Source organism: Sodiomyces alkalinus (assembly GCF_003711515.1).
Source record: "Sodiomyces alkalinus F11 unplaced genomic scaffold SODALscaffold_2, whole genome shotgun sequence".
NCBI lineage: Eukaryota > Fungi > Ascomycota > Sordariomycetes > Glomerellales > Plectosphaerellaceae > Sodiomyces > Sodiomyces alkalinus.
Genome location: NW_021167080.1, coordinates 1,489,397 through 1,517,362, shown reverse-complemented (window position 1 = coordinate 1,517,362; position 27,966 = coordinate 1,489,397). Strand labels below are relative to the sequence as shown.

The following is a 27,966-nucleotide window of genomic DNA, read 5'->3' as shown; positions in this document are numbered from 1 at the left end:
ATGAGACACCCCCATTGGCAGATCCACCCCCCAAGTCTGGTGACGCCACATGGCCCGACCAGTTTTAATTGACACGAAGCACGGGTCCCTCCCCCCTGGACTTGCCATAGACAAAAGGGTGAAAATCTAAAAAATATATTGAATAAAAGTGGAAGATACCCGACGATGCGCCTTTTATAGCACATGAACAATTCATAGGCCACTTGTAGTCGAACTTCTTAGAGCGAGAACGTTGTCGCGCCGTGAACGTCACTACGGCCGACGATTTCGAAACCTGTGATCGAGAAATCAAGGGCACCAGCATGTCATCAAGGTACGCACGCTCTACCCTAGTGTCTCTGCCGTGAATCTCCTCGGTTTGGCCAAATGACATTCGGAACCCATCGCATTCGAGTCTCGAACCCCTCAGACCGCTGGACTAACTCCGCGACTCTCTGCCCGCAGATTCGGCACGTCCTCCCTTCACCAGCGCGACTCCCGCAGCGCCCTTTTCGAAGGCTACACCGGCGACAATAGCACCACTCGGCGGCCCGTGAGCTCGAGCCCTAGCACATTAGGTGGCTACGGTTATGGGTATGCTGCCTCTGGAGGAGCCGGAACAGCTGGGTCTCCCGGACTAGGGATCTCGGGCGGGTTCAGGTCGGCAACACCTAACAAAAAGTACGTGCGAAGAGGATTCGATGCCAGGACCCGCGCCCCTGGCAAGATGGACGTGGCGGTCAAGACAGGGGTAGTCTACACACGGCCTTGACACGGCTAACGTTCGCTTCCACAGAGGCCAGTACAGCGATGCCGTTCTAAACGAGCTCGAGAGCCAAAATGATGCGCATGTGGAAGGCATAATGGGGAAGGTCAAGATCCTGAAGGATGTAAGGCGTCCTCTTTTCTTTTGGCCCTTCCTAATCGCAGGTTGACTGACGTGTTATACCCCAGATGACAATTTCTATCGGGGACGAGATTCGCGAATCATCCGCCCTTGCCGACAAGATGAACGATACATTCGACTCGACCCGTCTCCGACTTCGCGGTACCATGAACCGTATGCTCGTCATGGCTGAGCGCACTGGAGTCAGCTGGAAAGTCTGGCTGGCCTTCTTCGTCGCCATTTGGATATTATTCGTCTACGTCTGGCTTTTCTAGTGGCCCGAGTATATACTGAGGGGGGATGCCTATGCCCCCAACCCCCCGCTGCTTCCCATTCTTCGCCCTTCGAAGCACCACGACTATTTCACCCCTTTTTTTTTTTTTCGAGATACGACCATCCTTTCCGCAGACTCGCGATGCAGAAATATATCAAGACTTGGGGAGAGGACACGGTGATTCAACACAGAGATTGGACGATGAGCTTATACTCATACTGCTCCTGTTCCGACTTGGGTAAGGGGCAGGCTCGCACGCGTCCCCGGCGTTCTAGGATAGTCAGGTCGGATATCGGTTTATGGACCATTATTATGTTTTCCAGTTGCCTTCTGGAGTTCAGATGCGCACCAGGAAACCCTTTTTGCATACCAGGCGTTAGGAAAAGGCATTATTTTATTCCATTCGTCATGTTGCAGTTGCATTGAAACGACGCGCCGCATAGAGGCAAAATATAAAAGCTGAGGATATGTGCCCCGGCGTAGACATTTGTCGGATTTGTTCTGTAAAGTTCTGCTCATGTAATGTAATATATACTGCCTAGTCCGAGTCCCCTTCTGCACGGCAGTCCTGGGTCGGTGCCGCTTAGCCTTGGCCATCACTAATCGTCCAGGTCAGCCCCGTACCCTACCTGCCTTCTTCTATGGAATAGAAGGGCTCATCAGTTGTAGCAAGCGCCATTGCCCTATCTTTGCCTTTTGCCTTACCCTCTGGACCGAAGAAATACAGTGCCATCCATGGCTTTTGCTTTGCGTGCCCTTTGCATTACCCCAACGCCTAAGCTATTTTACCTTTCAAAACATATTTCGTGAGTCATGTTCATGCCAACAATGGGTGGCTGTCGTGTCTGAGTTCGCATGCTCGTACGCAGGAACTCGTTTCTCGTGCAAAAACACAGGATCACCGCCGCGAGGGCCCCCTCTGCGGGCTGCTCCCGAGCACGCTGCTGTCTCCCGCCGAGAGAAGACTGCTGAGATCCATGCTCCGGCGCATCCGGTGGCCGCGTGCTGGATCGCCGCGGGCCTGCAGGGTCGGACTGTCGGGGGGGCGAAGAGCAGTGGCCCCGACAAGTGAGGACCGCGGGGCGAAGTCCATGTCCACGTCGCGGTTGGCCTCGCTGCTACTACTGCTAATGGAGCTGCTGCTGCTGCTGCTCAACCCGGCCTCGGAATCCGTGTGCTCATAGACACCACTGAGTTCGCCCCCCTCGGGGATGCTATCGTCCAGGTTTGCGTCCATGTTGAGGTCCTCCTCCGGTTCGCCGTCCTGGAAGTGGTGCTCGCCGACCAACCGCGCGTTTCGAAACACTTCCTCGAAGAGGATCTCGCCCTGTCCTTCGGCTTCGAGCTCCTCTTCGACATCGTATATGTCCCCGGCGTCGGGGTCGCCCCGGGCTAGCGCCTGGCGGAAGGCGTCGTCGGCCATGCGCATGCGCGCCTGTATCAGCTCGTTGCGCCGCTGCTCCTGTCTGGCCTCGGCGCTCCGAGCTGCAGCTTCATCGTCGCTATCGTTGTCGTCGTCGTCGTCGTCTCTGGTGATGCTGGCGCTACTGACTGATGAAACGGTCGTGTCTTCGTCGATGGCACTCATGCCCATGTCCATGGCTGAGGCGTCGGGGATCTCCTCGTCGAGATCCCTCGCTCCGTCGCCCATGTCATCGGGATCTCCGCTCTCGCCTGCGTCTTCCATTTCCAGGCCGGCGGCCTCCGCTTCTGCGAGATCCTGTTGCATTTGTTCACGACGCATGGCCTCTGCGTGTTCCTCCGCTTCTCGACGCTCTTCTCGCATTTGATGGAGCGTCTTGGGGACTCCGGGGGGTTTTAGCCAGGCGGCACCGAAGTTCTGGATGTTGATACGGCGGCGCTCCATGTATTGCTCATCGGCGCGTAGACGGACAAGAAGGGAACGCTCAAGGACGGCTTGCCCTTGGCGTCGGACATTGCTTCCACCGTTGTCGCCATCGCCATGGTCATACTGTTGATGCCGTGGGTGGGATTCTGGACCCGAGTCGATGAAGGGACTGTGGGAGGGGTTGCGAGAAGAGGTGTACCAGACGGAATGGGACTAAAGAAAAAGGGACAGTCAGTAAGGAAGAAGCCTGCTTTCCATGTACCGAAGAGACGTTATGAGGTTTCTGCAACTTACATCACGCGGGGTCAGGTCCGGTAGTATCCCGAGCATGGTGAATAGCTGTCCTATGGCTAATAGACGGTTCAGGTTTGGATCATAACAAGAGAATCGTACTGTTGGCAAAAGTTAAGAGGAAAATTGGCCCGTAGCCTGTAGCAATAGCACAGACTTGTAATATTTGTAGCTGGGTCAGAAATCAAGGGAATTTGGCAGGGAGTAACAGCAAGTTGCCTTTCGCTTATGTTCCTGTGAAGCTTCAAGAACAGCAAGAGCAGGAGCTGAGCGTCTGCGTGTCACTGGTCAACATAACAGGTGGTCAAAGCTTCGCCCCACACAGGTAAAGAACACAGGCGCTTATTGCTGATCACTTATCGCTTATCGCTTATCGCGTTTAGTAACACTTGGCGTTTTACTGCTCCCCTTTCACATGTGCATCAGGTTGGAATGGCTGGTTGTTAGAAATATGCCACCCATTATTGGTTTATTAAAGTACGCATTATCCCGTGACCAAGGGCTGGTCAGTTTTACTTGATGGAATCTTTGCGGAGTAAAGATCTGTCCCTCTCTGGCGCTCACACGGGGCGACCTCTCTGTTTTCTCTTCCCCAGCAACCGATCCCTGAGTGTCTGTACCGGTTTCTCGAAGAAAAACTGGAACTCTCGGAACTGCTCCTCCGTTATGTTGTCAGTCGGCGGAAATGCTATGCAAGAGGAACCGCTTTTGCACTGTTGGTCATCCTTTTACTCTTCCATGCAACCGACCTCAGCGAGCCGTAAGTGTGCGGGTAGAAGATTTGACACCCTGCATCTTACTTCGTATTCCCCGGCCGGCTCTCTTTTGTCGGTGTGTGAATCAAGGAGGCCTGGCAAGAAACTGCAATAATTCTATGAGGTAATGGCAATATGTTTCATCCGTGCTCAAACAATAAATAGGCGGCGGGTTTAAGAAACCGTTCTGTTCTTCCCGTTCGCCCCGGTTGCTCTGTCGCTCTCTGTATTCGTACGAAGTATGGATACGAGCAACAAACTCTCCAAAAGCCCCAAAAGCCCCAAAGCAAGCCAAGAAGCAGGGTGCAGAAGTGCCCCGCAGATGTTCGGAATTTTTCGGGTATGAACATTGGCGTGGGAGCACCTCGGACAGGGTCTATAGCGTTAGCGATTTTTTTCTTTTCTCTTTTTCCTACGGGCGAGATTCCCGCTAAGTCGGGTGGGTACACCGAACTGTACGGATAGGGCACAGCACTATGGTACAGTAGCGTCCCGTGTGTATGGATGCAGCCAACCTACCGTACGGATACGCATATGCCTCCCATGAAACTTCAAGCAGCTCGGACTCCGCAGAATAATTACATGTAGCATGTGGCTTATCACTAATTATTCTCAGTTTGAGCAAAACACGCGAACCGACTTCGATGAATGATCACTCCGGTGTCGGTTTGTTCTGAGTTCCCCTCCATGGTTGGTACGGCTGCCTGTCGGTATATTCATTTCCCCGCCATGTGTGTTCGACAATGGGCGATTCTCAACGAACTAATGCCTCGTGTCTGTTTCTAGAACGGGTCTCTTCTCAGCTCCCTTCTTTTTAGTCCCTTCTTCTGCCCCGGTCAGATTAGAAGATATGCCATGATCTAATCTCGTATCTGGGCCTTTTCACACGACATTCACCAAGTGTGCTCTCAGCTTGTCATGTGGAAAAAAAAAAAGGCTATTGCACTTAAGGTGAAGGCGACCGAGAGAGGTCCAGTGGTGCGGTGCCATTTTCGATCCATTCTGCGTTTTACTCGAACGTATGACGTGAAGAGCATGCTACGGGGTAATACAAGACACTTTTTCATTTAAATTAACAAGCCAACAGCGTGCGTTTAATGTAAGGTAGGTAATTAGGCGAAGGGCGCCATCGCAGCGGAGAGGTTCGGATGTTCGATGTTCCAAAAGGTGGGGGCGCCTGCGCCGGCAACTACTCCGCTTCACTCAGAGCGATGGGGTTTCCCTGCAGCTCGACTCGGATTCGGGGGGGTTTCGGGGTAATGAGGGGGGTTCAGGTCGTGTGCCGGTCGAGTTTAGCTTCTGATAAGGTACTTGAGTAGGACTGGGCCGTTTCTGATTGGTCGATCGCCGTTATTTCAAGATGTCGATTTTTTGACAGCGCGATAGCCCAACCCGCGGGTGAGTGAGTCAGGGTCGCTTTGCGGTCCCTACTTTCCTATTTCCCGCGAGAGGCAAGGCTTTATTACCCTTGCCGTGTCTCTTCGACGTCGAGACTGGATATCACCATTGGTCAGCCTCTCCTGCAACACCAATCCTGAAAGGGTAAAACAGGGTTCTCAGCAACGTGCGACAGCCCATAGCGTTGAGCGTTTTTTTTCCCTCTCCTTGTCGTGCCTACGAAGTGCGTTGTACTACTCCGCCCGGTCTGGGTAGTTCCAAGATTTTATCCATACGAATCCACCCATAGTATAGAAGCATGCAACGTGCGGGACACCTTCGGCGCGGAGACCAAACAGCGTTCAGCGGAGGCTGGCTCGCTTCATCACAAATTAGAGTCTCACGCGCTGCGATCGCAAGAGCGCAAGAGACCAAGGACAAAACGCTGCGAAGAAGCAGGCGGTTACTCCCCAGGGTTAGTACCTCCCGTACTACGATGGAATACGACAACAACCAATATGCTTCTTTTTGGTGTGATCGTATGGCCGTCCTCCTACAAAGACAAAGACGAAATAAATCACGACGTAATTAGGGCTCATCCCATTAAAGAAATGGCCAAAAAAGGAGGCTGAAGGCCCGGGGTAATGTTCATGTGGCAACGGGGATGAGGTGGCTGACCTGCAACTGACAAGCTTCCCTGGCAGTGGATGGCGGAGGGCGGGCTTTTTGGTTGGGGGGTGCGGTCGTTCATCGCGAAGCTCCCGGCACCGGACGCGACATCGGCCGAGGGTCTTTTTTGAAGAAGGCCTTTGAAATACGATTTGTTGATTGGTGGGAGCTCAGAAGCTTCGATGTCGATGACATGTTTTTGTTCGCAAGGACCATCTCGATTAGCAGGGATGGCAGGGTGTACCCTTCCACCCGCTTTAAAACACCCTCCACTCCGGAGCCAGCCAGTGCAGCCATCCCTTGCCCCGCTGCATGCGGGTGTGGGGTGCGTCGCCTCTGCATCGGGTTCGACCAGGCTCTGCCTTAATTTTCATGTTGCAATATTTCTGACAAAAAGGATATCAAAGACTGGATATCTGCCCCTGTCCAGAGGGACCGGGGGCGATGACCCCGAACTGTTACCTAAGGTACCTAGGTAGTTGAATTATCCCATCCAAGGACATAAAGGCCACCTCACCTCCTCGGTATATTTTCCGGCTCGGGAGCCTCGATCGGACGACAAAGGACAACACGTCGTACTTATTCCGAGGGACCTCTGGCAACTATGAAGCGCAGTAGCAGACATAACGCCATGCTTTACCGCACTCTGCAGATATGATGGGGAGTTTCCGTGGCAAATCACTCGACAGCACATTAACCAAAAATAAAAAACTGGTGATCCGACTAGTTCGTCTCGTTCACTCGGGCGGATAATTATATGGTTTGCGTTCTTCCTTGTTCAGGTAGTTTGAGGCTCAGTAAAGAACCCGATATGGTCCCTCGAGTCGGCGATGATTGGTCTGTGCTCATCGACTCGACAGGGCCTTCGGGTATTCTCAGCCCCAACAAGCCCAAAAAAGGAAGCATAGGAAAAATGGCGAACACATCTCTCCAGATAACTAGCGACGTGGTACTTTGTAGCCGGGGTTCGGGTGATGGCATGGCAAGAATGGGATGATGCGGTGAGAGGAGCCATGAACGCTGAGGCCCTTGAAATGAGACAACAGGACGTACGATGTACATGAGTGTGATCTTTCGGGGCGAGGATCTTCATTGAACCCCCCTTTTCCAGGTACCAAGGGGTTTTCTTTTTTGGACTTATACATCTCCTGATTGTCTCCGACAACGTGTTGCAAACGGTAGGGCACACGCCCTGCTGAACCCCAACAGTATACCATTTATTAACGACTCCATGGCCAGCCAGTGAAAACACCTCCCTACGCGGCGCACGGGAAAAGGGAAATCGAAAATCAGAGAATGATCATAATACTAATTAATATAGACAATATATCAGGATGAGAAGGGGCATGATGAAGTGAACCATAAGTTTTCGTTTGACGTGTTATCCTCTGCCCACAGCGTCTTGGCGCCGGTCGGTCGCCACTGGAAGCTGAGGCGCCAACTTGGCCAGCATGGTACGATCGAATGCATACGCACCCATTAGCAGCTACATACAAAGCACACGAGCCATTTTATACGTACGTCCGAGATGGCTTTCGGAGGGAAGGGTGAGAAGCATAACAGGGAATCCTACGGAGTATATTCAATATGCCTGGTCGAAAAGGCGGTTCCCGTTGCTGATGCAGTTGCTGTTGGCTGGTAATTTTAAATTACGACTTTATACAATGCTGCCTCATGCAAAGTGTACGGCGTACCCCCACACTACTTAGAACTTCGTGCATTCGGTGCAGCATGCTTTCCAATTTAAGGTCGAGTTTCAATACCTGGGTCGCTTTTACTCCGTACTCCGTAGAAGAGGTAGGGAAATCCCGGGAACTCAGACGTAACCCCCGCGCCGTCATCGGTGGGAGCCACGAAATCCGCAGATCTCACCTCACATTCCCCGACATGATTCGCAGAAAGCATCGAAACTCGTGTGCCGATGCCGCATTCAATATGGGTCTGTGCGAAAAGGGGGGGTCTTTACCTGGTTCGCGGACAACCCCGCTTTTGCCCCCCAATCTAAGGCACCTACAACGTTCATGGACATCGATCATTTTGAACCCCCCAGAGCCGCCGCCGACTTTAGCACTAGCTGGTCGGTCAATTCCATCCCATACAGTACCCCCCTTCTCCCGGCTGAGCTCGACTCGGGGTCAGGATACAAGAAAGTCAGTGAGAAGTGGAGAGAGTATGGGGGTATTCGTAGTTCTGTCTGTTAGTAGGCCTTGTCTATCCCGTTCCTTGTTGCTCTGTCCGATTGTGTGTTCTCCGAGCCATCTGCGGACACTCCCACCTTCTGCCATAAAAACTCCCCCGGCACCCTCGTCCTGATTCATTTTCTTCCGTTCCTTCCCTCCCGCTTTCTCTCGCCTTTCTCTTTTTCGTTTCTCTTGCTACCGCAGCGCCTTTGCCTTCTATCCTACAAGACAAAACTCGAATCGAGCCACACAGTTGCGCCGCTTCTTGTCATAGAAAAAGCCTTGCTGCTCGTTCTACTATCAGTGAGCGGCCGGAAGACCGCATCCTTTAAAGAAACAAGCCAGTCGGTAAGTCCTGAGCATGCCTAGTGCGTGCTTGTAGTGCCTCTATCGCGGCCATCTTTTCTTTACCCCCTCCAGCAAGTGCAACGCCCACACCCTCTCCCTCCATATTTCCTCACCCTCCATACCCCCGCGAATGAGACGACTGGGCCCAGCCAGGATGACGGGCCCCAAAATGCGGACGAAGAATCGAAACGTCAGTCACGACCCCAAATCCAGATCGATGTCTTTTGCCCTGGATGCCGATTGCAAGGCGTCCGACGAAGAACCGACAGGACCACACAATTAATTCAGCGGTCTGGCGTTATTTTCAAGAGAACCATTTTTCTCTACCCGAATCTGGGCCCTCCAGCATCCTGCGGAACACCGACGGCAAAAACTCTCGACTGCGTGTGTGTACCGGTGACAACGGGTCCGAGTCGGCCTCAATTCTTGGAGAGAGGACACCATTGAGCCGCCATTCGGAGCGACAGACAGGTGTGACGGGGGGAGGACGACCCATACGCCTCGCCCTGGCTGGTGATGTCAGTCGGTTCCAGCATTGATTCAAGCTACGGGTGTGCCCCTCTCCCATGCATTGGCCCAACAGGATGCGTCCGATAAGTTCTGTCGGCTTGCCCCCGGACAACGCCATTGGCAGCCCACCTGCATGAGTCCCACATGGACCCTCAATATCCTCAGAAGCTCAAGACATGAAAACCTGGAATACGGGGTACAATACGACAATACAACGTCCTTTAACATCAGGCGTTCGATTCGATGGGCATGCCTCGATAAGAGCGGACGGCACGCACAGCCACCACCGGACAAGTCAGCTGAAGCAGCTCTCTGGGCTACTGAGGGGTCCAAAGTTTTCCTATTGCAGGAGGGGCATTTGGCTGGCAATTGGGAAAGTGGAGAGGGGGGAGGGGTTGGCGGGGTGGTCAACGCTCGGTCGCTCTTACCTCCAAGCCCGCAGGTCGAGCCTTCCGCAGACGGATACATTCTCCTCTTCGTCACTCACCACATGATCACCGCATTACATCATCCGTTACTGTCTTCCATTTTCTCCCGATATCAACGCTGGTCGCGTGCCTCGTGCCGCGTGCCTCTCGCCAATATGCTGTTGCCGAACCGTCTGCTCATGAAGAAGTGTCGGTCCGGGTCATCGATTCTCGACGGGCGCCAAACTTCGAATCCGGTCCCTTTGGCTGAGATCGGCCAACCGAGAGTGCAAGCCCAGCAGCCATGGCTTGTCAGATGCTAGTGCGTCGGCTGGGGTTAAAAACAAAGAAAAGAAGGGGGGAAAGGGGACAATACCCCTCCTCCTGATTGGATTCCGTTCCACTCGACTTGCCGGACCGGATTTCTTCTCCTGGCATCTATTGGCCCCCCGTTTCCATCCGACACCTCATGTCCCACTTTCGACCCTGGTCTCTTGGTTTCCTTTTGTCTCCTTTTGCACTCGCTCACCTACACGACAAATTGAATTGGGACCGTTGCTGACCGCTTGCTTACTGTTGATAATAGATCCGTCTCAGGAGCAGCTAGGGTTGCTGCTCTCGTGGGCTCGCCGACTCCATCAACGGACTCTCAACCCTCTCTCTTATCTTCGACCCCGGTCGCCACCCCCCCTCCCCCGGTGACATCAGACGACGGTAGTCGCCTAGCATGGGCCTGGCCGAAGAGTTCGACGATCGCGAAATCCATGTCGAGTCTCAAGAGGAGACATACCATCCATATGAATACCAGGAGGAGAATAATGGCTCCTGGGCGGGTGCTCTCCCGGTGAAGCAGTATGTGATACCTCCCTGCACCGTATTGAGTCATTCGTCACCAGACGACGATGGGTAAAAAGGTAGAGACGGAACGAATGGGTTACTAACGTCCATCAGGGGCTTGTATGACCCTAGCTTCGAGAAAGATGCATGCGGTGTTGGCTTTGCTTGGTAGGTCTTCTCTCATATTCCGCCCTCCCTTCTCTTGGTTGGCGTTTTCTGATGACTGACACCCTGATATAGCCATATCAAGGGCAAGCCTAGTCACAAAATCGTCAGCGATGGTAAGTCGAGAAAAATCTCCCAACCTCCCCTCTGTCGGGCTTATCAGCTCAGTTGGACATGGTCAAATGCCTGGCTGACATTGGGCATTCAAAAGCGCGCAACCTTCTCTGTAACATGACCCACAGAGGTGCTGTGGGATCCGATGTGAGAGATGGTGATGGCGCTGGCGTCATGACTTCGATCCCCCACAAGTTCTTCATCAAGAACTTTGAGCGGGAGGAGAACATTAAGCTGCCTCCTCCTGGTCAGTACGCTGTGGGTAACCTCTTCTTCAAACCCGATGAGGAGACCCTGCAGGAGTCGAAGCGGCAGTTGGAAGACATTGCCGAATCCCTGGGCCTGCGTGTCCTCGGGTGGCGGAGACCTCCCGTCGACTCGAGCCTTCTCGGGCCTGCCGCCAGATCCCGCGAGCCCATCATTCTCCAGCCCTTTGTCGTGCTCGCCTCGGCCTACGGCACCAGCGATGCCCCCGAAAACACCGACCCCGAGCTCTTCGACGAACGCCACTTCGAGGTCCAACTCTTTGTCCTCCGGAAGAGGGCCACCCACACAATTGGCCTCCATAACTGGTTCTACCTCTGTTCCCTGTCCAACAAGAACATTGTGTACAAGGGGCAGCTAGCACCCGTCCAGGTCTACCAGTACTACCACGACTTGGTGAATGCTGATTACGAGGCACACTTCGCCCTTGTGCATTCGCGTTTCTCCACCAACACATTCCCCTCGTGGGATCGTGCCCAGCCTCTCCGTTGGGCTGCCCACAATGGCGAGATCAACACCCTCCGCGGCAACAAGAACTGGATGAGAGCCAGAGAAGGTGTCATGCACTCGGATGTCTTCAAGGACGAACTCGAATTGCTCTACCCCATTGTTGAGGATGGCGGCTCTGACTCGGCGGCCTTCGACAACGTCTTGGAACTCCTGACCATCAATGGCGTGCTCTCTCTTCCCGAGGCCGTCATGCTCATGGTTCCCGAGGCCTGGCAGGGCAACACACAGATGGATCTCAAGAAGGCCGCTTTTTACGAGTGGGCTGCTTGCCAGATGGAGCCCTGGGACGGTCCGGCCCTCTTCACTTTCGCCGACGGTCGCTTCTGCGGTGCCAATCTCGATCGTAACGGTCTACGGCCGTGTCGTTTCTACGTCATGGACGATGACCGCATCATCTGCGCTTCCGAAGTCGGCACAATCCCCGTCGAGCCCGAGAGTGTCATTCAAAAGGGTCGTCTTCAGCCCGGCAGGATGCTGCTCGTTGATACCCAAGCTGGCCGGATCATTGACGACAAGGAACTCAAGGATGCCGTTGCCCAGCGCCACGATTTCCGCTCCTGGCTCGACGACAACCTTCTCGCCATGCCCAAGGTTCTAGAGGATATGAGCGCCACGGCCGACCTGGCCGCGAAGCCTGATTCTACCCTGCTCCAACAGGACCCGCTGCTGCTGGCTTTCGGCTACACCCATGAGCAGGTGAGCCTGCTTCTTGCTCCCATGGCCTCGGACGAGAAAGAAGCTCTGGGGTCTATGGGTAACGATGCCCCCCTGGCATGCCTGTCCCAGGCTCCTCGGCTGCTCCACGAATATTTCCGCCAGCTGTTCGCCCAGGTCACCAACCCTCCCATCGATCCCATCCGAGAGTCGATCGTCATGTCTCTCGAGTGCTACGTTGGGCCACAAGGCAACCTGCTCGAGATGGACCCCTCGCAGACGAACCGTCTGCTGCTCCCGAGCCCCATTCTCTCCATCCCTGAATTCAATGCCATCAAGAACATGTCGACCAAGTATCCTGGCTGGACCGTCAAGACCATTGACCTCACCTTCCCCAAGAAGGACGGCGTCGAGGGCTACCTGCGCCACCTCGACTATATCTGCAAGGAGACCACGGCGGCTGTCGAGGCTCGGGACCGCATCATCGTCTTGTCCGACCGTGCCACATCCGCCGACCGCGTCGCAGTGTCCGCCCTGCTGGCTTCCGGCATGGTTCACCATCACCTCGTAAGCAACAAGTGGAGATCTATGGCGGCTATCATACTGGAGACCGCGGAGGCTCGTGAGGTGCACCACATGTGCGTCCTCCTCGGCTACGGCGCCGATGCCGTCAACCCCTACCTGGCCATGGAGTGTATCCTGAAGCTTAATCGTGAAGGCCTGATCAAGAAGAAGCTTTCCGATGATGATCTGATTCGCAACTACAAGCACTCGTGCGACGGCGGCATCCTCAAGGTCATGAGCAAGATGGGCATCTCTACTCTGGCCAGCTACAAGGGAGCGCAGATCTTTGAGATCCTCGGCTTGGACGACAGCATCGTTGAGCGGTGCTTCAAGGGCACGGCCTCTCGTATCCAGGGAGCCACTTTTGACATCATCGCCCAGGATGCCTTCCGGTTCCACGAGAGGGGCTTCCCCTCCCGCTACACCGTGGGCGTCACTGGCCTTCCCGAATCGGGCGAATACCACTGGCGCGACGGTGGCGAGGCCCACGTGAACGACCCGGCCTCCATTGCCAACATCCAAGATGCTGTCCGGACCAAGAATGACAAATCGTACGAGGCCTATTCGCTTTCCGAGTATGAGCAGATCAAGAACTGCACCCTCCGTGGCCTGCTCGATTTCAAGTTCGAAGAGAGAGAGCCCGTCCCGATTGACCAGGTAGAGCCTTGGACCGAGATCGTCCGCCGCTTCTGCACCGGCGCCATGTCCTACGGTTCCATCTCCATGGAGTCTCACTCTACCCTGGCCGTCGCCATGAACCGGCTGGGCGGTAAGTCGAACACGGGCGAGGGCGGCGAGGACCCTGAGCGGTCTCAGGTCATGGAAAACGGCGATACCATGCGGTCCGCCATCAAGCAGGTCGCCTCGGGCCGTTTCGGTGTCACCTCCGCCTACCTGGCCGATTCTGATGAGCTCCAGATCAAGATGGCCCAGGGTGCCAAGCCCGGTGAAGGAGGCGAGCTGCCCGGACACAAGGTTTCCAAGTCCATCGCCCGCACCCGTCATTCCACCCCTGGTGTCGGTCTCATCTCTCCGCCTCCTCATCACGACATCTACTCAATCGAGGACTTGAAGCAGCTCATCTACGATCTCAAGTGTTCAAGCCCCCGCTCCCGCGTCTCCGTCAAGCTCGTATCTGAGGTGGGTGTTGGTATCGTCGCTTCAGGCGTGGCCAAGGCCAAGGCCGATCACATCCTCATCTCCGGTCATGATGGTGGTACCGGCGCCTCCCGCTGGACTGGTATCAAGTACGCCGGTTTGCCTTGGGAACTGGGCCTCGCGGAGACGCACCAGACCCTGGTGCTGAACGACCTCCGCGGTCGTGTTGTCGTCCAGACGGACGGTCAGCTACGTACCGGTCGTGATATCGCCATTGCCTGTCTCCTTGGTGCTGAGGAATGGGGTTTCGCGACGGCACCCCTGATCGCCATGGGTTGCATCATGATGAGGAAATGCCACTTGGTAAGTGTAGCCCCTATGCTTGATAAGAGTTTCGACTCGACTCGCCATATTTTGCTAACTCTTCGACACGTAGAACACCTGCCCTGTCGGCATTGCCACCCAGGACCCCGAACTCCGGAAGAAGTTCACCGGCACCCCTGAACATGTCATCAACTTCTTCTACTACCTCTCGAATGAGCTTCGCGCCATTATGGCGAAGCTGGGTTTCCGTACCATCAACGAGATGGTTGGCCATGTCGAGGTGTTGAAAGTCCGGGACGACCTGCGCACCAGCAAGACTCAGAACATTGACCTCTCTTTGCTGCTGACTCCTGCCCACAAGCTGCGCCCAGGTGTCGCCACCTTCAACGTCAGGAAGCAGGACCATAAGCTTTACGTTCGGTTGGACAACAAGCTCATCTCCGAAGCCGAGTTGACTCTCGACAAGGGTCTGCCTTCCAGAATCGAGTGCGACATTGTCAATACCGACCGTGCCATGGGCACCTCCCTGTCTTACCATGTCTCGAAGCGCTTTGGTGAGCGCGGCTTGCCCCTGGATACTATCCACGTCAACATCAAGGGCTCGGCTGGTCAGTCGTTCGGTGCCTTCCTGGCTCCCGGTATTACCCTCGAGCTGGAGGGCGACTCCAACGACTACGTCGGCAAGGGCTTGTCCGGTGGTCGTTTGATCGTGTACCCTCCTCGCACTGCCGTTTTCAAGGCAGAGGAGAACATCATCATCGGCAATACCTGCCTTTACGGCGCTACGAGTGGTTCGTGCTTCTTCCGCGGCGTGGCAGCCGAGCGATTTGCCGTCCGAAACTCGGGTGCCACGGCAGTCGTCGAAGGTGTTGGCGACCACGGCTGCGAGTACATGACGGGTGGCCGGGTCCTGATCTTGGGCAGCACTGGACGCAACTTTGCTGCCGGCATGTCTGGCGGCATTGCCTATGTGCTTGACATTGACCAGGATTTCCACTCCAAGATCAACATGGAGATGGTCGAGGTTGGCGGTGTCACTGAGCCGACCGAGGTTGCGTTCCTGCGTAGCCTCATTGAGGACCACCACCACTATACCGGCTCTGAGATGGCTGCCCGTATCCTGCTGGACTTCAACCGTGCCCTTCCTCGCTTTGTCAAGGTGCTGCCTGTGGACTACAAGCGGGTGCTCGAGGAAGAGGCCGAGAAGGCGGCTGAGGCCAAGCGGGCCCAGTACAACCTGCCAGTCGTGTCGGGTGTTCAGCACAAGAAGAAGGAGGAGAAGGCGCCTAAGCTTCAGGACATTGAAGAAACCGTCGGCGACCACGCCGCCGAGAAGAAGCGCGCCCTCGTCCTGGACAAGACAAAGGGCTTCATGAAGTACCAGCGGAGGTCTGAAAAGTACCGCAGCGCGAAGACGCGCACCAAGGATTGGGCCGAGTTGTCGACCCGCCTTGATGAGGACGAGCTCAAGTACCAATCGGCCCGTTGCATGGACTGTGGTGTACCTTTCTGCCAGTCGGAGACGGGATGCCCCATCTCCAACATCATCCCCAGTTTCAATCAGCTCCTGTTCCAAAACCAGTGGCAAGAGGCACTTAACCGGCTTTTGATGACCAACAACTTCCCCGAGTTCACCGGCCGTGTGTGCCCTGCTCCCTGCGAGGGTGCTTGCGTCCTCGGCATCAACGAGGACCCCGTCGGCATCAAGTCCATTGAATGCGCCATCATCGACCGCGGATTCGACATGGGCTGGATGGTCCCGCAACCTCCCCAAGTCCGTACCGGGAAGACGGTCGCTATCATCGGCTCCGGACCCGCCGGGCTGGCGGCCGCCGACCAGCTGAACCGGGCTGGTCACCAAGTCACCGTCTACGAACGCGCCGACCGGCCAGGCGGTCTGCTGATGTACGGCATCCCCAACATGAAACTCGACAAGCGCATTGTCAAGCGGCGGACCGACTTCATGGAGGCCGAGGGCGTCTCGTTCAAGTGCGGCGTCGGCATCGGCGAGGATGGCCAGCCGAGTCTGGCCGACCTCCGGGCGCAAAACGACGCCGTCATCATCGCGACGGGTGCGACTGTGGCGCGTGACCTGCCGATCAAGGGCCGTGATCTCCAGGGCATCCACTTCGCCATGGAATTCCTGCACAAGAACACCAAGTCGCTGCTTGACTCGGAGCTGGCGGATGGCTCGTACATCTCGGCCAAGGACAAGCACGTCATCGTGATTGGTGGTGGTGACACGGGCAACGACTGCATCGGCACGTCGGTGCGGCACGGAGCCAAGTCGGTCATCAACTTTGAGCTGCTGCCGCAACCGCCCCCACAGCGCGGGCTCGACAACCCGTGGCCTCAGTGGCCCCGCATCTACCGGGTGGACTACGGCCATACGGAAGTGCAGCAGCACATGGGCAAAGATCCGCGCGAGTTCTGCATTATGTCGGAGGAGTTTGTCGACGACGGCAGCGGGCGTGTCAAGGGTATCAATACCATCCGGGTCGAGTGGACCAAGTCGCCGTCGGGAGGCTGGGACATGAAGAAGCTGGAGGACACGCGCCAGTTCTTCCCCGCGGACCTGGTGCTGCTATCGATGGGCTTCTTGGGTCCGGAGGAGCGGATCCTCGGCGATGATATCGAGAAGGACGCGCGCAAGAACGTCAAGACGGCGCCGGGAAAGTACAGCACCAACATCGAGGGCGTCTTCGCGGCGGGTGACTGCCGTCGCGGACAGTCGCTCATCGTCTGGGGCATCAACGAGGGCCGACAGGCGGCGCGCGAAGTCGATCTGTTCCTGGAGGGCAACACCAATCTGCCCGTCACCGGTGGCATCGTCAAGCGTGCCGTCGAGGAAGTTGTCAGTCTCCAGCCTCAGGTGGCGGCGTAGACGTCAAAGAAGAATCTCCCCTCGAAGGACGTTTTGTCGAGGGGGGGAGGGTTAAGGCATGGATGTAGAGACGGATTTCACCAGGGGTTGGAGGCGCACCAGGTATTCCCAGGGGTTCGAGGAGTCGTTCGGCAAATGTTTGTTACGGGACGGCTGATGATACCTACCACTCTTCAGTGCATATTTTGGCGCTCGCACCGGAGGGGACCTGCAAAGGGGGTTGGTTGACTTGGGATAGACCATTTCTGCATGAGCTACATTTCTTATTACGACGATCCTGTGGGCATGAAAAGAAGGCGACGAAGCGGTTGGCGTGTCTTCGATTTGCTTTCTTTCTGTTGTAGCTCTAGTTTTTCTTTTGATATTTATGATGACGAACCAAAGGGGGAAAGTTGTAGTTACTGTATATATGTTCCCAAATTACAGTCCATACACGACATAATACCGGGGAGATGCTTTCGCTGGTGTTATGTCCTACATGTGTGACGAGGATGTTTATACCACCACTTTCATGTCAGTATCATAGTAGGAGGAGACTTGGTTTGGCTCGGCCAAGACATGGTCGAGACATTCCCACTCATTCACTTGCTGGTTAAGTCGGGCCGGACTCGACTCGGCAAGACCCGTGATCCAAACTCGGTGTGGTGGGGTGGTTCGGTGTACATAGTCCACTTGCGTCATTCGACGGGGCCGTAGGTTAAAGGATTGTCCGAAGTTCGTACCTACAACACTGTAATATTACGGTAAGGTACGTGTACGAAGTACGTGTATAGCGCGTTACACACGTGGGATTTCTCTGGCATCTGATTAGGAGGCTCGTGCGTTTGTACAGAGTTATGAAGGACTTGTGAGGCGGCGGGGTCCGAGTGTACGAAGTAAGGTACTTCGTAGGTTCCCCGACCGGGTTCCAGTGCTATTGTTACCTTGTAGTAGTTTCCATTCAATCGTGATGTTCCTTTTTTTTTTTTCTTTTCTTCTCTCCTTCTTCTCCCATTGACCTCCATAGTTCGCTCTCTCCCTCGCACTCAACCTCTCTTCCATTTAACAGCACGCACTTTTCGACATCCATTTACGTGTAATCTGTTAAGCCAGGCTAGCACGACGGCCTGTCCATAACCGCCGGGGTTTGTACCGAGCTGGATGCTTCAGTCGCCCCATCTGCCCCCTCCTACGATCGGTGCAAATTGACACCCCAAAGGCGGGCAGATAAAGCCATAGATTCAAGTCACGATGAGGTTCGGTAGGACATTGCGGGAGTCGATCTACCCGCCCTGGAAAAACAAGTACGTCGATTACGCCAAGCTCAAGATTTTGCTGCGGGAAGACAAATACGATGACGATGACGGCCCCTGGACCGAAGAGGACGAGAACCGTTTCTGCGATGAGATCTTCAACACCCAGCTCGAGAAGGTGGCGGAGTTTCAAGAGGAAACCGTGTCGAGCTTGCGCGATCGTATCGAGGCCGCTTTCGCCAAGCTCAAGGAGATGACCCCGGAGGACGGCAGCGGACCAAAGCGCGACGTGACCAACCAGCACCTGGAGGAGCTCGAGGCCGAGCTGGACGCCATCACCAACGAAATCTCCGAGCTGCAGAAGTTTGGTAACATCAACTACACTGCGTTCCTGAAGATTGTCAAGAAGCACGACCGCAAGCGGGGCGGACGGTACAAGGTCCGGCCCATGATGCAGCTCAGCCTCGCCCGCCGCCCGTTCAACTCGGAGCAGGCCTACACCCCGCTTCTCAACAAGCTGTCTATACTATACTACGCTGTCCGTCAGCAGCTCGACGACTCGGGCGAAGATGCCTCCCCTCCCGATCTTCAGAGCAGCTCCGAGACGCACAACGGCGAGCGCTACTCGGCACACAAATTCTGGGTCCACCCGGACAACCTGCTCGAGGTCAAGACGCACATTCTACGCCGTCTCCCCGCCCTCGTCTACAGTGAGCAGTCGGCCAAGGAGCTCGACGCCGCCCATGACCCGACCATTACCTCCCTCTACTTCGACAACGACGCCTTCGATCTGTACACCGACAAGGTCAACCGACAGGCCCCCGGCGCCTCCTCCTTCCGCGTCCGCTGGTATGGCCAGTTGTCTGCCAAATCCGAGATCAACATGGAACAGAAGACCATCGGCGATCAAGGCATGAGCGAGGAGCGAAAGCTGACGCTCAAGGAGAAATACGTCCAGCCTTTCCTCGACGGAGAGTACCAGATGGATAAGGCCATCCAGAAGCTGAAGCGCCAGAGCGCCCGCTCAGACGAGGACATCGCAGCCTACAAGAAGACGGTCGACGCACTGCAGGACTTTGTCCGTAGCAAGAAGCTGCAGCCGGTCCTCCGAGCCAACTACTTCCGCAGCGCCTTCCAGAAGCCTGCGGACGATCGGGTCCGTGTCTCCATTGACACCGAGGTCGCTTTCGTCCGCGAGGACACTCTGGACCGCGATCGGCCGTGTCGCGATCCTCATTCATGGCACCGCACTGACATCGACAACCGTAACCTGACGTATCCCTTCAAGGACATCAATCAGAGCGAGGTATCCCGCTTCCCCTACGCCATCCTGGAGATCAAGCTCAAGGAGGGCGTCCACCGCAAGCGGCCGGTCTGGGTCCAGGACCTCATGTCGTCCCACCTGGTCCACCCGGTCCCGCGGTTCTCCAAGTTTGTGCACGGCGTGGCGTCGCTGTTCGAAGACTACGTCAACAACCTCCCGTTCTGGCTGAGCGATCTCGAAGGCGATATCCGCAAGGACCCGCACCAGGCTTTCGAGGAGGAGGAGCGCCGCCGTTGCCAGCGGGCCGAGGACGAGTTCGCCGTCGGCAGTTTCCTGGGCAAGCGCGTCATGCCTCCGCGGGGACCGTCGCGCAGCTCGCCGGTCAGTCAATCGTATCTCGCCGACCGCATGGCCGCCGAGTCGAGCGCAAGGCGCAGCATGCCCCAGACGGCGACGGTAGAAGAGAACGGCGAGTCGGCACGTCGAGTGGAGAGGGGGGACGAGGGAGAGGAAGAGGAAGAGGAAGAGGAAGAGGAAGAGGAAGAGGAAGAGGAAGAGGAGGAAGATGGGTCGGGGCGGCGACGGCCCAAGGGCTACAGCAGCACGCTGTCGTCGTTGGTGCCCAACTTCTCGCTGTCGCGGTACTCGCGTGCCAGGCACGATCGCGGCCCGCCGTTGCCGGAGGGGGTGGTCGAGCCGGCGGTGTGGATCAAGAACATGGGCGAGCTCAAGATCGAGCCCAAGGTATGGCTGGCCAACGAGCGCACCTTTGTCAAGTGGCAGCACATCAGCGTCCTCCTCGGCTCGCTCGCCGTGGGGCTGTACTCGGCGGCCGGCAGCAACACCGTGGCGACGGCCATGGGCGTCACGTACCTTCTCATTGCCGTCTTCGCTGGGGTGTGGGGCTATGCCATGCAGCGGCGGCGCCGGCGGATGATCATCGAGCGCAGCGGGAAGGATTTCGACAACATGTTTGGACCTATCATCGTCGGCGTTGCCCTGTTGCTTGCCCTTATTTTTAACTTGGTGTTTGCGGTATGTTCTTTCCCCCCCCCCCCCTTCTTCTGTGTCCTCACACATCCACCTCCTACATATGCTGGGATCTTTCGCATGCATGCTAATCATGTTGTTACTCTAGTACCGCCGGGTATCTAAAAAGTGGCGAGAGGATAATCATCAATTCTCCAACTTCACGATGGAACAAGGAGCGATTGGCGAAGAACTGTGACGAGACGAAGTGCTCTTTATAACGTCAACGGGGCAGAGGCGTTCGGAATAGTGGCGTACCGGCCTGGGAGTGTGGATTATATGAACTGTTTTGGCATTGATTCGACTGAATTGTATATGAGTAGGTCAAAGAGTGGCCACAAATTCAGATGGTCAGATGGTCAAGCAGGATGCGAATCGAATAAGACAATGTATTCTTGGGAATCCCGAGCCTCAAATGAAACGGGGCTTTTCCAGCATATTATACAGACCAGCATCGTATATCGACCATACCATCATGCAACTCTTACAAGAAGATGGAACTATCAACTCCCTCCTCCTTGGGCACCGAACTTCGAGATGTGTCGGCTCAAGGACCACCAGCAGCAGCGCCGCCAATACTCATAGTCTGACACGGTCTTCGCCGGTCAACCTCCCTTTTTTAGCATGATGAGACAAGTCACCACGGTAATCTTCTCAATCTCCGTAGCCGCCACAGATACTGAAGAGACGGTTCCCCCCTTTTCGTCCTGTCCGGCTTTTATAACAACATCATGGTCAACCCACGAGCGCAGATCGAGCATCAAGCGGCCCCCGTTGCCGGCGGTGCTGCTGCTCGTCCCCGGGGTACGAAACTCGTCACTGCGGACAAAGGAGCCGCCGACGGTGACGCAACCCTCGCCGTAATCTCTCCCATCTCTTTTCCTCGCCTTCTTCCGCGAAGATGGCCCGGTGGAGGAGAAGGGGTAGGAGGATTCGGAGACGGCGAAGAGGCGGTCTAGGACGAGGACGGAGGTTGCTGCGTTGAAGTGCTTCCGCTCGGCGCGCGGTTGGCGTAGCGCCACTGGAATGTGCCGTGCGGGGAGCGCCGGTCCGATTTTATGGTCCAGGGAGGCGAGACTCACAGACTCAGTATCGGTCGGTCAGCGAGAGAGTCAGTGAGACAGCGTCGTTATTTTTTCTACCCAGAGTCTCCTCGATGACTGTCGACAAGCGTCTTGCAGTTGATTGCAGTCGTAATTGGCCTTATTTGGGGAAATGCAGTATTGTCTTAAGTCCATTGCACTGGTTCCTTGTTCCTGCTCTCTCTTTTCTTCTTATTCTTCTTTTCTTCTTGCTTTTTCTCTCGTTCCTCTTCTTCCGCCTCTCACTTGGACAAGGGAAGGCCTGCTCGTCCAACCTCCGCTGCCTGTCGTGTACGTTGTATGGTAGCTCACCCCACTGTTTATCTGAGACGCGGGGTAATTACATAACGGGTCCCGGGACATTGAAGTCAGCAGCAGTGTCCCCCCATCGGCGATGCCTGGTCAATGTTTGTTCGCTGTTTGTCTCGTCTGCGGCAACCACCCGACGCAGCTTTCCGATGCCTGCTGTCGTTCATCCCACGTTCACGAAAACGGCGGGGAAGTCCCCGAAAACAATTATATTCCTTAATAATTACGGAGTGCATGTCAGTTCCCCTCCGTAAATAAGGTACCTGTAGCGATAGTCTACGTACCGCCCATAGATGTTGTAAAACTTTGTCTCGATTGATTTATTACGATGTAGAGATGTAACCTGGGCAAGTCAAGCAAGTCCACGTCTCCCACCGTAGTGTACATCAGTGCTTTTTGTATGGTACAACTTCCATGATGAATTTGAGAGCCAGCGTCGTTCTGCGCCTGCGGCGGAACGACCAACAACCGCCCGTTATTACTCCGCGCCTCGACTAATGGAGAAGAAGCTGGCACGCGGCATTTCGTTGTCGGTCAGATACTTTACCTGACACTGACACGAACCCGCGGAGATCCTGGTGCTCCCAATGTCACCGATTCGTTGACGCAGTTCAGTGCCATCTCGTTCGACAGCAAATGATGGCGAGCGGAGAAATGCTGTAGTTGAAGGTGGCTAGGTAATATTTCTGCAGGTCCCTTTCCTTAGCTTGGTGTGCCATGCCCCCGCGGCATGGCACAGAAGAGGATCGACGATGTCGACACTATGCTGCCAAGGTGTCAGAGTACCGAGTACCAGAGCTCGGGCTCACGGCAAAGTAGATGAAAAAGAAGCGAGAATAAACGCCAACAACTTGAACGGCCAAGAGGGGAAGGCAATTTTTTTTTTTTTTTCGCCATGGGCCGTTGTTGACCCAGAAGAGGACCATCGTTCACATCTTCTTCTCTCTCGCACATCTTAGTAAGCTGAACAATTCGGCTTTTGGTACGTTGTAATAAATGGAGAATCCGGCTCTCCTCTCGTCTTGAAGGGGTGTTAATTTCGCTTAAATCCGCCCGCCGTTTCACCAACGCCTCGAGTTTCCACCAGCCCACGCCGCCCACCAAAACGGCCCCAAACAAATCCCTCCTTACTGGCTTTCGACTTGACAGCATTCCACCCCCCGTCCCACAGTGAGACTACATCAAACCCCCCCTGTTCGGATGGGGGAGCCCTAAAAATTCTCCCTCCGTCTGTCCAGGAATTCGTCTGACGGTGCCGAGGCCCCGGCGTCAAAGAGATGCCCACCCAGGTAATTATATTACGGTCTAGAACAGACAGCGGGGAGGGGATGCGAAAGAGCAGGCGGCCCAAGGCGCTGGGTTTCTTTTGACGCCGACCAACTACAGATTTGGGCCCGGGATTTGGACGAGCCCAAGCCTAGCCGGTTATACCCTACCGCGACCTGAAGATGCACGCCTTCCCCTCATGCTCGAGGTACTTTTACGTCGAATCCCTCGCTGTGTCGTCAGCGAGTCGGAGACGACTGCGCGACACGGCGCCGTTTCAAACAAATCATCAGTGCCCGATGCGCCTACCATTGATTGCCAGCAGAGCCAGCACGGCTCAGAACGGCTTACACGTACACACGTACTTCGTTGGCGTTCTGTCAGGTTACGGGGCACCAGACAACTCAGAGCTCTTGGCTGGCTGACCAGAGGGGGAGGGGTCCCATCGTTGGTCTTCCGAAGAGGAAGCAGACCGCGTAACTACACGTGTACCTTATTATCTTACATATTACCCACAGGCCCGTTCTAGAGTCAGAAGAGAACAAGGAACAGAAAGGACTTCGGAGCAGGACAGACAGATGGTTCACAACATACTTAGGCAATGGCGTAATGGCTACGCCCCAAGTGGATTCAGATAACCAGGGACCAGAAAGCATTCGAAAGACTACGATGTACACCGTACGAAAGTACATATTGCTTCTCAAGGAACCTAGGAAGGCGGGTCATGCGAAATTCCTCACACGCTCAAGGTCGGCGGTAAGTCAGGTACATATGTACAACGTGCGCAGATAAGGTACACGCAGAGGTGTGTGGATCGTGTTCAGCAAACCAACTGACCCAGCAAGGAACATGTTTCCTCGGTGTCTCCTGCCCATTGCACGATGTATGTTGTACTTCGTCTTTATCCTTTCTGCTGTCATGATGGCTTCACTGTGCTCCGGCGTTTAGGGCTTTGTGGTCTGGGCTCCTGACCACTGCAGGGGCAACAGTTCTGTGCCTGGTCAGGCCCACCGGAAGCCCCACCTAGTCCCCTTCCATTGGCGCCAGTGTCCATGTTTATCCTCTGTTCCTGGGGGCGTTCCTTCCGATCCCATCGCGCTAAGTAAACAACGCATCGGACCAGGGGACCAGGGGACCAGGGGCGGCAAGTGCCAGAGCAAAGCTGGGAAGGTCAGGGGTTATGGGGGCACATTCCTTCCAGCCCAGGTTATAAGTTAGGTACATAGAGGCAAAGTCACACATGGAGCCACGCACTGCGGTTACTTCTTTAAATCTCCCCTGGGCCCCAGCCGTCTTCTCATCCTCCTCGACTGGTTGCTTCTTTTTCACCACCACCGGCTTGCTGCTCCCTTCCATTCCTTTTTCACTTCATATCACGGTCGCGAGTCTCGACCCTTCGCAGCTAGCCTGCCTGTTTGTCCAGCTTGTCTCGGCAACTGCGTCCTTCCCTGCACACTACATTCCTTTCCGTCTTTGAGAGACGTCGCAACATAACAAAGGAGCCAGCATCCTAAACCAAACCGGAACTGCCAGCAAGTCATTCCTTGCTTACTTGAACCCTATTTTGCAGACCAACAAACCCCCCTCGCCTTGTTGCTTCCTTGGGACTTCCGTCTTTCAACCTCGCACAATCTTTCTTTCCTTGGAGACTCTACCTTCTCTACCTTGGATATCAGGCACTCGACTCCCAACCTTGGTGCCACTTCGGTTACACACCCCAAACGCAACGCTCGTGGCTCCTCGAGATCATCGCTCTTGCCCACCATGTTTGCCAAGCAAGCCGCCGCGGTCCTGGCCTGCCTCGCCCTCGCGAAGGAGGCTGGCGCTTTCAACGCTCACCGTCACCTGCACCATGTCGAGCGAGACATCGTCTACGCTCATACGAGGACTCATGTAGTCACTGAATGGGTCACTGTGACCGTCGCCGCCGGCCAGAACCCCCAACCTACGCCCAACGCTGCTGCTGCGACCACTCTCATCACCCACATTGCCCCTGCTCCTCCTGCCCCGTCCCCCGACGAGCATCAGGCGGACGAGGGGCAATACAACCACAGCCCCGCGCCCCATCCGGCTCCGGCTCCTGCCCCCCCGGTTCACGAGAATTCTGCGCAGGACGGCTCGTCCAACTCGGCGAACCAGCCCCCTCCGTCTTTCGACGGCTCTCACACTGATGCCGGCAGCGGCTCCAATGGCGGCTATTCCGGTCCCAAGCGTGGTTTCGCCTATAACGACGCCCATCTCGTCGACAACTTTTACCACGGAAGAAGCAGCGGCTCCAAGTTTGGATGGGCCTGGAACTGGGACTCGAACGATAACGGCCTCTCCCAGTCTCTCGAATTCGTCCCCACTCTCTGGGGCCCCATCGACATCCATACCAGCCGCTGGAAGGACAACGTCGAGAGCATGATCGAAAGCGGGTCTACCCACGTCTTTTCCTTCAACGAGTGCGATATCGCGTCCCAGTGCAACATGGATGCCGCCTCTGCCGCCGATGCCCACGTCAAGTGGATGAACCCTTACGCCGGTCGGGTCAAGATTGGTTCCCCTTCGGTCTCGAACAGCAATATCGGTGGCCAGGGCCTCGATTGGCTCCAGGCTTGGGTTGACTCCTGCGAGTCGAAAGGTTGCGTCTTTGACTTCTGCAACGTCCACTGGTACTCTCCTATCGAGGCCACCGAAACCCTCTTCGACCACATCAAGGAGGCGGCCCGTATCTGTGGCAAGCCCGTCTGGTTGACCGAGTTTGCTCCCCTAAGCAATGACGATGTCGCTGTGTCCGCCTGGTTGGAGGAGACTCTTCCCCGGCTGGACGACCTCGCGGAGCTGGAGCGCTACTCGTACTTTATGGTCAGCAACGGAAAGCTCATCAACGGCGACCATCTCACCAGTGCTGGTGAGGCCTATGCCTCGGCATAGATTTTGCGGGCACAACACAGCTCCCATATACCAACGATTTTATTCACTTCTTTGTACATATATTATTTTTCTTGATTTAGCTTCGATGTTGCTATGGGAGGGACTTCGTTCGCTTTTTTTGTTCTTTCCCCCACCCAGATGATTTAAGGGGACGGCGGAACGGAGGCTTGATGTCGTCTTCCGTTCCAGGTTTGGGGTAACTTTTTCTCACGACGAACATAGACGGACCGGTACAGAGGGATAGGAAACAAACGGCTCGGGTACGGTGTGTCCAGGCTGGGGTTTCGGAAAACGACAGGGATACACGCTCCCATGATATGAGAGATATGAAGACAATCCGAAGTGGATACTTACGAACCGGGCGTATGTGACTGTATCAAGGTAACGCACGTGGAACACAATGAGATCTTCCTGTCCGCTGCCTTGTGATACGGTGCTTGTTTGTCTATAGCTGTGCTCGGTGGGTGCTAAGAACCCATTTTACTCTTAGCCCTGCTACCGAAGGCGCTGTGTGATCAACAATTACATCGGAGAATATGTCGAATCATCACGAAGTGGTATCGTGATCCACATCCTGCAGTATCGGCAGACACATCCGGGGTTGACAGGCATCGTTCCGCCTTAAGCTGTAGGTAGGGGAGATGACGATCTGCGTCTGCGAAGCTGCAGGACACGGGCCTTGCGATTTCGGTTATCGACGTCGTATCCAGAAGCTAATTTCACGGGTCGCTCCGAAATTGCTCTGCAGGCTTTCCCTAATCACTGGTGTCAGGGTACAACGTACATATATATTTTTCGACACGATCCACTCTCATTTCGGGCGAGACGCCGAGATGGAAGCAGCATGAAACGCAATGTTACCTTGGGCGGCTGTCTCGGTTCTGGGAGACGCTCCCCGCAGATATCCAAGGCGCCGGGGTCAAGATCCATGATGGTGATCTTTGAGGGGAGGTTGATGTGACGGGCCAAGTTGATCAGGGACTAACTAGATTGAGAATATCTGGGCGCTTATTTCTGTAGCTCAAAAGCACTGTAGACGAAATACCTGCGCTGCGATGCAAAGTGATCAAGGAAAGTCTCGTTTGGCATGGTCTGATGCTCTCGTTCGTTCTCCACTGCCAAGGCGCTCCTCCTAGGGGTTGTTTTCTTCTTTCAAACGAGAGGTCGAGACGGCCCTTCGAGCTGACTTCCTGAGATCCATTGCTGCTATGAGCTCCGCCAACTTTGGCTTGGGATGCATGGGATCCATCCACACGTGCTTCGGCTTGCTGACTTGTCCAAAAAGACGAAGGGACAGAAACGAGGTGTGCGTCCACATTGAAGGGAATATACCAACGTTGCGTGTTTCGGGTCCCCTTTGCAGAGAGCAAGTTGACCGTCAAGCTTTCTTGGCAAGCACCGCATCAATCATCATGCCGCAACATACCGTAGCCTCCCACATCTGATATGCCTCATCCGGCAAGGTTTCTGGGTAAGGATGGCCGTCCAGCCAATTCTCTGCAGTCTCTTTCTGTGGGTGGCGGTCGTAGAATTGGTCCAGAGAGCGGTCCTCGACCTCGTCTTGTAGGTTGACTTGTGCCGAGGGGGAATACTAGTACAACGTAGCTGGAAGTGAAGAATCGATGGCTCTCACAGCACAGAGAAATGGCGGCCAAATGAGAAAGACGGCCGAGCGAGTCTCGAGAGCGGACTACGAAAATATTTTCGCTAATTCGAATAGGCGACAAGTCATCATTACCTTATATTGGTTGGCTTGGAATCGTGTGGTGGGTTGGTTAAAGGTGGTACTTTCGTAGTGGTGAAGCGTCGAGTTCATCTTCCAACGCGTCTCGGTATTGTATTTTTGCCGAGATTCGGCATCGGGCTAAAGGCCTCCGACCGGGTGGGGAGCCATTCGGTTGAAGTGGTGTTTGGCATGGGGGAGAGAGA

The 27,966-nt window shown here is 55.3% G+C and overlaps 6 protein-coding genes across 6 annotated transcripts; 4 read left to right on the top strand and 2 right to left on the bottom strand.

Moving 5' to 3' along the window:
- Positions 1–101: 101 nt before the first annotated feature.
- SODALDRAFT_93188 (hypothetical protein) lies at positions 102–1,288 on the top strand. The gene is made up of 4 exons (XM_028615795.1): positions 102–313; positions 445–660; positions 776–869; positions 934–1,288. The coding sequence occupies exons 1-4, from the start codon at positions 303–305 to the stop codon at positions 1,138–1,140; spliced, it is 528 nt and encodes a 175-aa protein (XP_028468099.1). The 5' UTR covers positions 102–302; the 3' UTR covers positions 1,141–1,288.
- Positions 1,289–1,610: 322 nt separating this feature from the next.
- SODALDRAFT_348568 (hypothetical protein) lies at positions 1,611–3,499 on the bottom strand. The gene is made up of 2 exons (XM_028613378.1): positions 3,283–3,499; positions 1,611–3,201 (listed from the first exon to the last, which is right to left on the bottom strand). Exons 1-2 carry the CDS (start codon positions 3,316–3,318, stop codon positions 2,038–2,040), a joined length of 1,200 nt encoding a protein of 399 aa, XP_028468098.1. The 5' UTR covers positions 3,319–3,499; the 3' UTR covers positions 1,611–2,037.
- Positions 3,500–9,886: 6,387 nt separating this feature from the next.
- Positions 9,887–17,064, top strand: SODALDRAFT_93085 (glutamate synthase). The gene is made up of 5 exons (XM_028615792.1): positions 9,887–10,377; positions 10,477–10,530; positions 10,603–10,643; positions 10,739–14,094; positions 14,168–17,064. The coding sequence occupies exons 1-5, from the start codon at positions 10,253–10,255 to the stop codon at positions 16,937–16,939; spliced, it is 6,348 nt and encodes a 2,115-aa protein (XP_028468097.1). The 5' UTR covers positions 9,887–10,252; the 3' UTR covers positions 16,940–17,064.
- A 992-nt stretch (positions 17,065–18,056) lies between these two features.
- Positions 18,057–20,876, top strand: SODALDRAFT_93012 (SPX-domain-containing protein). Its single transcript, XM_028615791.1, has 2 exons — positions 18,057–20,470; positions 20,574–20,876. The coding sequence occupies exons 1-2, from the start codon at positions 18,170–18,172 to the stop codon at positions 20,661–20,663; spliced, it is 2,391 nt and encodes a 796-aa protein (XP_028468096.1). The 5' UTR covers positions 18,057–18,169; the 3' UTR covers positions 20,664–20,876.
- Positions 20,808–22,476, bottom strand: SODALDRAFT_376082 (hypothetical protein; the record flags this gene model as incomplete). Its single annotated transcript, XM_028614786.1, has 8 exons — positions 20,808–20,874; positions 20,953–21,010; positions 21,075–21,541; positions 21,626–21,638; positions 21,793–21,830; positions 21,891–22,011; positions 22,140–22,349; positions 22,416–22,476. The coding sequence occupies 8 exons, from the start codon at positions 22,474–22,476 to the stop codon at positions 20,808–20,810; spliced, it is 1,035 nt and encodes a 344-aa protein (XP_028468095.1).
- Positions 22,477–25,329: 2,853 nt separating this feature from the next.
- SODALDRAFT_244766 (hypothetical protein) lies at positions 25,330–26,028 on the top strand (the record flags this gene model as incomplete). Its single annotated transcript, XM_028607391.1, has 1 exon — positions 25,330–26,028. A coding segment is annotated over one exon (699 nt), but the record flags the coding sequence as incomplete, so codon positions are not given.
- Positions 26,029–27,966: the final 1,938 nt, after the last annotated feature.